Below are 12,051 nucleotides of genomic sequence, written 5' to 3'. Positions count from 1 at the left end.
GAGGTGAAATTTACAAATGTAATTTTTTTTGCAGAAATTCATTTGTAATAGAAAAAATTCTGTAACACAGAAGGTTTTACCAGAGAAACACAACTTAATACTTATTGCCCAGATTCTGCAGTTTCTAGAAATATCCCACATGTGGCCCTAGTGTCCTACTGGACTGAAACACCGGCCTCAGAAGCAAAGGAGCACCCAGTGGATTTTGAGGCCTCCTTTTTATTACAATATATTTTAGGCTCCATGTCTGGTTTGAAGAGGTCTTGTGGTGCCTAAACAGTGGAAACCCCCAAAAAGTGACCCCATTTTGGAAACTAGACCCCTCAAGGAATTTATCTAGTTGTATAGTGAGCATTTTAACCCCACAGGTTTTTTGCTGAATTTATTGGCGTTAGTCTGTGAAAATTAAAATCTACATTTCTTCTGAAGAAACATAGAAATGTTTTAATTTGTGCAAGGAATAAAGGAGAAAAAAGCACCCCAACATTTGTAAAGAAATTTATCCTGATTACGGCAATACCCCATATGTGGTCATAAACTTATATTTGAACACATTACAGCCCTCAGAAGGGAAGGAGCGCCATTTGGGTTTTGGAGCTCAAATTTTACTATAATGGTTTTCGGTGCCATGTCCCATTTGCAACGCCCTGGAGGGACGAAAACAGCAGAAACCCCCCAAAAGTGACCCCATTCACTATCAGGATCCAAGAGAGCAAATGCCTCTTAAGTGGTATATAACTTGCGTGCCATTTTTTACGTATTTTTTTTTTAACTTATTTTTTGTAACCGTTTTAATAAAAGTAACAAAGAAAAAGTCCACTAATCCATTGATCAATAAATTTATGAACAACCCTAAGACCCTGGTCACACAGAGGTTTTTTTACAAGTTTTTCGGCGCGGAAACCGCTCCGCAAAACTCGTCAAAAACCGCCCGAAAATGTCTCCCATTGATTTCAATGGGAGTTGGATGAGCTTTTTTACCGTGAGCAAAAAAAACGCATCGCGGTAAAAATAAGCGACATGACCTATCTTGAGGCGGTTTCCGCCTCCAAAACCCCATTTCAATCAGTCAGAAGGGTAAAAAAAACACCTCGGCGAGTGTTTTGACGAGTTTTTGGCAAACCACTGTGCAAAAAACGTGCGGAGCAGTTTTTGCAGGAGGAATTTTCCTCCTGCAAAAAACTCAGTGTGAACACAGCCTAACAATGAATCAATGTATTTAGAATTTACAGACGTGTAAAATATATGAAGAGATTTATATAAGTATATGTGTGTATACGTATATATTACATGTACGTATATATCTATATGATGATATAGATATAGAACATCCCTAATTATAAATTTTTAGTGTTAACAAATTTAAAATATATGTCTATATATAATATATATTACGTGTGTGTGTGTGTGTGTGTGTGTGTGTGTGTGTGTGTGTGTATATATATATATATTATAATATAGACGTGTATGTGTATATATATATATTATATACATATACATACACACACACAGTATATAAATATATATCTATATAATTTTATCGATGTAAATATATAGAGACAGATATATATATATATATATATATATATATCTGTCTCTATATATTTACATCGATAAAATTATATAGATATATATATTTATATGTGTGTGTGTGTGTATATATATATATATATATATATATATATATATATATATATATATATATATATATATATATATATATATATACATACATACACACACACACACATATTATAAGCCCTAATTGATTATTGATTAACTAATTAATTGTCCTAGTCTGAGTACTATCTACCTAAACTATAGCTAGCTGCCTACACTAAACTATGTGGAGGTGTTATTTGTGTGTGTTTTTCACAGTCGGTGTGTCTTTATAGGGGACACACAGCAGCTGCTCGGCACAGCTTCTTCTCCCCCACTGTCTCAGAACGATCTGACAGGGAGGGAGGAGAAACCGTGTAACAAACAGCACGAAAGTTTGTTGCTGCAACAAACTTTGCTGCTGCAACAAACTTTGATGTGAACACCATGATAGCTTTATCATGGTGATCACGTCATCAGGACCGACACCAATCCGGTCCTGATGTCTTCTCTCAGCACTTAGGCTGCTAGTAGCAGCGTGTGCTGAGAGATTCAGAGCACAGGGAGAGCGCTGTGCACTCTGTTCTGGCACCACGTGAATTAACGGGCTGCAGGAGAAAAGCCCAGCACGGCAGCCCGTTAATCTACGTGGGCTGGTCGTGAAGGGGTTAAGGACATCATAATCAATATATAGACTCCAAACGAATTTGTAACAAGGGCTGGGAACTGTTTAAACCACAACTGTCCCCCCATATCATCTAGGCAGCTCCATGATAATCCATATATCACAAAGAGACAAATAAGAGCCTTTATCGCCAATGTATATATAAAAGTTTAAATCTTTATTACACAAACACTGTACATAATAAAATAGCAAAAAGAGACAACTCTAGTATAACAAGCGGAGACCGCACCAAGTATTGTGACTACCTATCATCCAAGGATAGCTACATAAATATTTAAATAAGTGTCTGATTCAAAGTTAACATACCAGTAATACACCATTACTCAGAGGTAAGAAGAAAGGGAGAACAATGTCTCCATAAGTAAATAGTTTGAGTAGGAAAGGGTGCAATACCTATCATAATAGATAGTGATTGAATCAGATACGATTACTAAGACGCAGGCTTACCCATAGGCAGAGTTAAGTAGGTATAAACAAGTGGTGTCCGCTCCGCTGCATAGACCCCGACGCGCGTTTCGCCACGTAGTGCTTCCTCAGGGGGATGTAGTCTTAGTAATCTTATCTGATTCAATCACTATCTATTATGATAGGTATTGCACCCTTTCCTACTCAAACTATTTACTTATGGAGACATTGTTCTCCCTTTCTTCTTACCTCTGAGTAATGGTGTATTGCTGGTATGTTAACTTTGAATCAGACATTTATTTAAATATTTATGTAGCTATCCTTGGATGATAGGTAGTCACAATACTTGGTGCGGTCTCCGCTTGTTATACTAGAGTTGTCTCTTTTTGCTATTTTATTATGTACAGTGTTTGTGTAATAAAGATTTAAACTTTTATATATAAATTGGCGATAAAGGCTCTTATTTGTCTTATTGAGGACATCATATAGCAGTAATGAGCAGTGTAGATGTGAATCCGGCACTGGGGTGAAATAGAACTCTTGCTAGAAGCTGCAGCAGCATCTGTGTCTCTCTACCTCTCTCATTCTGCCCCTGCTTCCTCCTCCCCTGTCCAAAGGGTTATTATGGGCAGCATGTAACCTGATCCCTCGGTGACCTGACAGTCCGTCTTGTCTTGAGGAGATAAAGAAAGCAGTAAATTCAAAGTGAGTAAACAGTTAGGAGGGGGGAGGGGAAAGGAGCCTAATAAGTAGAGAAAGAGGAATTTAATATCAATCACGTTTCTGAAGTTAGCTTATTCTATTGATATATGCAAAGTTTATTCAAAGTGCAGTTCCTGCTTATCATCATAATGTCACCGATACAGCGTACACTGGACTGGGCTACCTTAAAAAAAGACCCCCACACAGGCCAATGATCAAGCGAAAGAGCGCTCGTGCAAATGCTCGTTCCCATTTATGTCCGTGTAAACATGGCAGCGATCAGTAAATTTGCCTGCGTAATACCAACCCAAGATAACAAAAGCTCTAAAAGCCAATCAATACTAGAGGAAAGTGTAGGCAGGTATTGAAATTAAAAAATATTCCGCTACGTTCACATAAGGCGGATTTGGGCGGTGTGACGATTTTGAAGCAGATCTGAAAGATTTTATCATTTGTAGTGGCAAGGGTAAAATCTATTACCTGTTAGCAGCAAATCTTAACATTCGCATGACTTTTTTTCAGCAATGTGTGAATGCCGTTTTGAAAATTCCATTCCCTCGCATTGCTCTGTAGTTTGGTGAAGAATCTGCATGGAAAATATGCAGTAAATCCGTCCAATACGATCGTGCCTTTAAAAGGTTGGCCGGTGTAGAAATCCAATTTTTCAAAGACCGTATTAGGTAATAGCGTTATTGCAGGGTGATCAGTCATTAGGGGCCCTGAACTATTAGAGCAGAGAGCAGATTCAAAGAGCGTCTCTCACTCTGGACGACAACAATTAAACAGACAGATCGTTGATTTCAATGAGAATTTCTGCAGTACTAGTGGTGCAGAGGAATTGACCGCTTGTAGCCAGGTTTTCGCCCACAGGTTACAAATGATCACTGGGTGTCTCAGTAGAAGGTCAGCTTGTGATGATCAGTGGGAGATCATACTAACAACAAGGGATAATTCTAAATGGAAAAACCTTTTAAATACAATGAAGGAAGGGATGAAAGAAGTGTTAATTCTGGATAGACAATAGATGTGCGAGTAAGGAAAACCACTCAAAACGAAGTGTCCAAAGAACCCATGTACAAATGGTCAGTTACTCAACCCTCTGCTCATCCCCGAAAGTAAGATGAGGGGTAAATGCCATCTAACACTTTTCTATGATCTGTGCTATAATACAATTTCTCATGCGTGTCATTCGGGACACAGATGAGGACCTTGGGTAGATCTGCTGCCCCTAGGAGGCGAACGCTAAAAGCAAAAAAAAGTGTTGACGACTCCTACCAGACTATATTCCTCCTACAGACTCTGAGCCAACTAGTATTAGTTTAGTGTCTGTAGATGGTAGACCTTCGTATTTGGCAAGTCCATCTATCATTTTCTCTTTATCCTTTCAAGGTTGGGAATACAGGGTTAACTTCCACTACGAGGATGAAGAACAGTGCGTCCAGACTGCCCTACCTCCAGAAGAAAAGGAGGCACAGCGGTGCTTCTAATCCTGTTACCCACCAGCGACAAAGTCACCCACTGTTGCAGCCAGTCCCTTATGGCGCCCCCTACCTCTACGTGAGGAGCCACACTAAAGGGATGTCCCTACTTGACTCCTAGGAGGGGTTCCTCCAAATGAAGTGAGTATATGGCGTGAGTTTTTCAGTATAGTCATTCTGACCTGTCTGACCAGACATATAGACCTGTCTGACGAAGACGCCGGTCCGGCGTTGAAACGCGTAGCAGTACATCCATTATTATCCTTTTATTTGTTTCTTGTTTTTTACCCACGCAATGTTCAATTAAACATCTTTACTTCAAAAAATGGGTCTGTAATGAACAACGCACCAGCTACACGGAAGCGCCCGATACAAGAAGCTATTTTTTTTATACCAAAAAGCAAGTATAGTCATTCAGAAAGGTCCTAAACAGGGTCTGGCGTCAACTAAGGCCACCATAGCCTGCTGGATTTGGTGAGAAGTACTGGTCAAAAGAACCTCCTTTCCTAGTGCCGACTCATTCCACTAGAGTGATGGGCGCCTCTTGGTGTTGCAACAGATTTTTTTTTTTTTTGCAGTAGGAGAAGCAGAGAAAACAAAACTGGTTAGCTCAGTATCAGCAGTAGAGTAATAAACAGGTGGAAAGAGCTAACACTCTTTACTAAGTTTCCGCCTCCTAGTAGCAGCAGCTAAACCCAAGGTCATCCATCATCTGTGCCCCCCCCCCCCCCACTAATGAACGTGACGAGAAAGATTTTACTGTAAGTAATAAAATATTCTGGTTTTTATTGCCGCCCTCATAAACACAAGGTATCATTAGTGTCATCGGACCACACATTTCATCTCACACATTCAAGCGACTCTGGAAACTTCTTCAGGAGCGGCACAATAAATCCACCATATTGTAATATAAGGAACACGCAGACAACCAATTGGATTTTTTGTTCCACTGACCATTTGTGAAGTGTCCAAGGAGACGATGGTTCTCTTCTCATCTTCAGGACACTCCAATGCACTGGAAACACTGGTTCCACCTGCAATACGTATTACACAGGTTACTATGTGTCCCCAATATTCTCAGATTGACAAAAATATTACTTGCTGGGTTTGGATAATAAAGTATTGGGTAATGTATTTGAGAACGGGACTTTTTTAGGCACAAATGATTGGTCAGTGCTGTGGATTGAAGGAGCTATATCACAAGTGACCTGTACAAGTCATGCAAAACTCAATTGACCCAGTTCCCAAATTACAATTTTCCTGAATACTATTCTCCCAGATTCAGATACTCAGACAAACTTGGATCACCCTCTCGCCATAATCACTATCCCCCAAAATTCACCCGATTGCTGCCTTCTGAGGCTCTGCACTGGCTTGCAGACACATTTTAAAAGGTCCACAATACCCATCAGTTCCCTCAGACCCTGAAACACTGCTGCAGTTGTCATCGCGTCCTTACCTCCAAAAGGAATGATGCAAACATGGTGTTTACAGGCCAGATCCACAATCCGTACAACATCATCATGACAATCTGAAGAAGAAAATCAAATATCAGGTTTTATGAAATACTTGATATGACCTCAAACTGAAATACATTCTAACATTATTATATTTTAGACTTTTTACAAAGGGAAACAGAAAATGATATTTCTCACCGGAAGTCACTACAATTGTGATAAAATATAGATCTTTATGGTTAATAAAATTCACGGACCATGGTCAATTCGGACGCCTTGTCCAACTTAAAGGGAATCTGTCACAATGAAAATGCATTCCAATCTGCGGGCTGCATGTTATAGAGCAGTAGTAGATCAGTTGGAAAATTCTTGTAGCACAAGATGTAAGGCTTCGTTCACATCTGCGTCAGGGCTCCTTTCATGGGTTCGATCTGAGCTTTCCGTCAGGGGAACCCATGAACGGAACCCTGACAAACAAAGGGGAACCATGGATCCGATGCAAATTGTCTCCGTTGGTCACCATTGTTTAGGGGTTCCGTTGTTTTGACAGAATGAATAGCGCAGTGGATCACGGTACGGATTCCGTGAAAATGATGGAACCCTTAAACAACGGTGACAAACGGAAAACATTTGCACCAGATCCATCACCATTCAACTAATAGTGATGCAAACGGAAAATTATTTTTTTTTTCCGTTTGTTTCAGTCAGGGTTCCTTTCATGGGCTCCCCTGACGGAAAGCTCAGACGGAACCCATGAATGGAGCTCTGACGCAGATGTGAACGAAGCCTAACTTGTAATTTTTTTAATCTCTGCTTATTCTGGGCTTAGGAGTCCAGTGGGTGGTCCTTCACAGTGTTTGCCAGCCACTGGACTCATAAGCCCAGAATGAGAAGAGGTTTTCATGAATAAGTTATACTGAATCTTTTATTACAAAAATAGAGAGCAGGTTTATGTATAACAGATAGCACTGCATTTTCAATGTCACAGGTTCTCTTTGAAAGAAAATGTGTCATCAGAAATTATCTGCTATTTAAATCCTGTTTTTCTGTTAAATATTTTTAAAGTTGTATTTTTTATTTTCTATGTCATTATCTATAAATAAATGCAGTTTTCACTCTGGCCACTGAGCCGCATAATAGACTGATCCTTCCTGTTCTGTAGAGATCACTTCTCAGCAGTCACCGCATTATCATCACAAGCAGGATTACAATCACAGGTAACACCTCTGTACAGATAACACAGGATCCACCATTGACAATAGGTGATGGACAGCTCCCATCCTCCCTCTTCCTGAGCAATGACCTCTGCACAGGTTAGAGCATGTCTAGAAAACTCTACCATAGAAATCAATAGGTCACTTCCAGACGTTTGTTGCCTATGGTCCACGTGACTTATATAAAGAATATTTCTAAATGCTATTATATGCTAATATTTCTAGCTCAGGCTAGATGGCCGCCCCATAATAATGTACAGATAATAAAATTTTAAAAAAACACAATTACAAAATCACGATCTGGTTTTAATAAGACCTTTACATCAGTCACATTAGTGGGGACCAGCAGCTTGGGCTCTTACCACAGTCAAAAATGAGCAGGTCTCAAACACTGTTTTTAGGGTGATCTCCATCTAAAATTGTTTTGGGTGGAATTATTCTGTATCTTTCTTATGCCTTTGCTACACAATGCCTCAACCCCTCTCCCTAGGACCAATGCACTCATTGCAATTATGAGGGGGGAAAAAAATAAAATCTTAATTCTTAATCCACCAATGGGAAATGGTAGTCATCTTGTCACATGACTTCAGTAACATGGAAGATGACCACTCTGGCATGCTGGTCTCCACAGGAGTCTGGAGATCCAGCGTGGTCACCTCTAGTAACAGGCCCAACTGCTAGAGAGCAACCTAAAAACATTTCATGTGGAAGTCTGACATACTCAACAATAATTATGAACCCAACCATACAGTATTTTTGCTTTTTTTCCTTTAGACCGTGCTTGTGCGGCCATGTGAAATTGCCCGTTGGTTGCCATATGGGTGCAGATTTTCTTTTTCATGTCTTTACTACAGAGACATCAATAGGTAAAAACAGCCATCAAAAATGAGTTTTGTTTGTCCGTTTTCATATTGACATAGAACAGAACGGTGAACCGCTTGTGAATCTTGTACCGTGCTGCATGTTGTACAGCGCATCTAAACCATAAAATAAAAAAATATATATTAAAAATAGGATACTATTAGTACGGTGTTTTTCATACAGTAACGAGCCAATTTATTATGGTTTAGATGCTCTTTTAGGGGCAATAAATTTACTTACTAGGGCCGAAAAACCTATATAATGATTGACATTTATTATTTTTTTCTTGTGATAATCTTTAAAACAACATGAATATGTGGAGATAGATACAGAGCCCCATGTCAAGAAACACTATACAACATCCCCTGCAAGCACTTCATTTGGATTTAAGGATTTAGTCGTTTCAAGCGTAATTGCATAAAACTGCAATACAATTAAGTCGGCTAATATTTAACAGTCTTTATTCTGTTTAATTAATGTACAATGACTAATTTGGCTATTTTGAATGGGCCTTAAGCTATTTGTAAAGTTAACCTAGTGCAATTAAATAGCAATAGTGATAATGGCATGTTTAATAATATTTAACTATTACTGTTGTGTAGTCTGAAATGACTACTGTTAATTGCTACTTTGAGTTACAATTCTGTTTAATTGGCGCGGTCTAATCACTAGAGGAACATGGTTGTCTAACAGCCCATTTCACACGGACAGTTGAAGCACCTTGTTGGGGGTATACAGCACACGGTTACTGAAGAGGATTAACTAGATTGTTAATTACCCCCTGTTCATTAGGGGGAGCTATTAGAACGCCCAATTATAAGAAATACCAGAAGATACACATTGTAGCCCTAGGGACTTCACAAGGTAAATGAAAAAGTATCTGGTGTACAAGTAAGGTCTAATATATTGAGAGAATTATGGGAGGGACATTTTATAAATAATGTCAGGACTGACTTATCTAAAATAACTATTTTTCAGGTTTTTTTTTAATGGCTATTGTGCCATATTTATCCTTGAACTCCTTTCTTCAATAGTATCGAGCTAGCGACCCCGGCACTAGTCATAGTGACTGCAGTGATTTTCAAACTACTGCTTCCCTTGAGTAGCAATATGGGGAAGGGGTAGTCTAGACCTGCACCGTCACTTGCAATTAGACGTCAGCACAGTCTATGTGAATGAAGCAGGTGTGCATAGCTGGTGACGTCACACACTCGCGATTTAAAAAAAACAAAAACTATTTCTACCATAACGTTACCTCCTCACCTGCTGATCGTTCCATTTTCTGCTGGGGAAAGGGCTTAGCCAAGGGGTGGGGCTTAGACTTCGTTCACATCTGCGTCAGGGCTCTGTTCAGGCGTTCTGTTGGAGCTTTCCATCAGAACGGAACTATGACTGAAACAAACGCAAACCACGGGTTTCCATTTGCATCCCCATTGATTTCAATGGTGACGGATCCGGTGCAAATGGTTTCCGTTTGTCACCGTTGTGTAAGGGTTCCATTGTTTTGACAGAATCAATAGCGCAGTAGACTACGGTATTGCTTCTGTCAAAACGATGGAACCCTTGCACAACAGAGATACATGGAAACCATTTGCACCGGATTAGTCACCATTGACATCAATGGTGATGCAAACGTAAACCTATGGTTTCCATTTGTTTCAGTCAGGGTTCCGTTCTGACGGAAAGCTTAGACGGAACACCTGAACGGAGCCCTGACGCAGATGTGAACAAAGCCTTAACAATATTTTTGTCCTACCGCAGACAGGGCAAGGGGGAGGCTCCTGCTACAGCCAGTCACAGGAAATGGCTGATCTCCTGGGTGATACAAAGAAGATTTCTTTACACACATTTCTCCTAGTCGAAGCAGGTCTTCAGCCCAAAAAAGAGAATTTATATGCCCCTTACTGACAGGTGTTGTAGTCACTTTTTAAGTCCACTGAAAAGCATTTCACCAGTAGGTTACAGAGTTGTCCTTTATATTGGTTTCTTTGGAAGTTGGGTTATACACAAATTGCTTCTAATATAGTTTCCACAGGGGGTTGTTATCAAGCGCTTCCATACCTTGAATGACAAACATTTACTACTGCACAACTATGCCAATTTTATTCCAAGAAAAGGAAAGCTGGGTATCAAACATTATAGGAGTTGTAATTGGGACCATATTTGCCTTACACATGTCTCATAAATAAATAGTAGAACCAAAATGTCTAAAAACTTCACAAAAATACCACAACTCAATAACTTGTATGTACTGGAGAGATTTAATTCTAGAAGGAAACGTACGGTAATTTAAATTATTACATTTAGACTAGAAATTGCCGTTTGTAGTTTGAGGAGGCGGAAAAGGGGACAGAACTTTCCTGCCTTGGAAACCTTGGGCGCGTCACCGGTTTTTAGGAGATTTATTGAAATAAAAGTCTGAATTAAAAAGAAACAAGTAAAATTTTCTACATTTTCCCTACCCAAGTGATGTGAATGGATTATATTATATTATAACATTCTGCGATATCCATTAGTAGTAAATTTACAGGTCTTTGTTGAAATTAATTGGAGACACAGTAAAGCACACTTACGTGGCCACACGACAATGTCTGGGATTCTTTTAAACATTCCTTCTCTGAGTGCAAACATCTCATGGAGGCAGTGACCTACGGAAAACAGTATTATTCATAAGTAGCACGTACAATCGTGCAGTCCATATAATGAAACCAGAATTTCAGTATACATAAAGGGTATTTTCACCAACTCTCAACCCCTGAAATTTCTGCAAGTAAATCTACATGAAATAATTTGCAGATCACAGATTTCATTAATTGATTACAATATCGGGAGTGAAATCCGCTGCAATTTCCGTGGAAAATCTGCAACAGATGTGGATATGAATTTCCGAAGAATGCCCTTAAAGAGGCTCTGTCACCAGATTTTGCAACCCCTATCTGCTATTGCAGCAGATCGGCGCTGCAATGTAGATTACAGTAACGTTTTTATTTTTTAAAAACGAGCATTTTTGGCCAAGTTATGACCATTTTTGTATTTATGCAAATGAGGCTTGCAAAAGTCCAAGTGGGCGTGTTTAAAGTAAAAGTCCAAGTGGGCGTGTATTATTTGCGTACATCGGGGCGTTTTTACTACTTTTACTAGCTGGGCGTTCTGACGAGAAGTATCATCCACTTCTCTTCAGAACGCCCAGCTTCTGGCAGTGCAGATCTGTGACGTCACTCACTTCCTGCCCCAGGTCCTGCATCGTGTCGGCCACATCGGCACCAGAGGCTACAGTTGATTCTGCAGCAGCATCAGCGTTTGCAGGTAAGTAGCTACATCGACTTACCTGCAAACGCTGATGCTGCTGCAGAATCAACTGTAGCCTCTGGTGCCGATGTGTCCTCGCTCGTCCGACACGATGCAGGACCTGTGAGTGACGTCACAGCGTGATCTCTAGAGAACACGCTGTGTGTCTGCACTGCCAGAAGCTGGGCATTCTGAAGAGAAGTGGATGATACTTCTCGTCAGAACGCCCAGCTAGTAAAAGTAGTAAAAACGCCCCGATGTACGCACATAATACACGCCCACTTGGACTTTTGCAAGCCTCATTTGCATAAATACAAAAATGGTCATAACTTGGCCAAAAATGCTCGTTTTTTAAAAATAAA

The 12,051-nt window shown here is 39.8% G+C and overlaps 1 protein-coding gene across 2 annotated transcripts in view; it reads right to left on the bottom strand.

The window, feature by feature from the left end:
- AGPS (alkylglycerone phosphate synthase) overlaps positions 1 to 12,051 on the bottom strand; it is a 189,270-nt gene that overhangs the window by 116,823 nt on the left and 60,396 nt on the right. For both annotated transcript variants that reach the window (XM_075829511.1, XM_075829510.1), the window contains exons 5-7: positions 10,975 to 11,049; positions 6,329 to 6,400; positions 5,824 to 5,903 (exon numbers count right to left, since the gene is read on the bottom strand). In XM_075829511.1, coding sequence (XP_075685626.1) covers positions 5,824 to 5,903; positions 6,329 to 6,400; positions 10,975 to 11,049 — 227 coding nt within the window. The remainder of the gene's footprint in view (positions 1 to 5,823; positions 5,904 to 6,328; positions 6,401 to 10,974; positions 11,050 to 12,051) is intronic.

The sequence above is a fragment of the Rhinoderma darwinii genome, chromosome 6 (genome assembly GCF_050947455.1).
Source record: "Rhinoderma darwinii isolate aRhiDar2 chromosome 6, aRhiDar2.hap1, whole genome shotgun sequence".
Taxonomy (NCBI): Eukaryota; Metazoa; Chordata; class Amphibia; order Anura; family Rhinodermatidae; genus Rhinoderma; species Rhinoderma darwinii.
The sequence above is the reverse complement of the archived record's forward strand: the minus strand, read 5'-3'. Positions and strand labels throughout refer to the sequence as shown.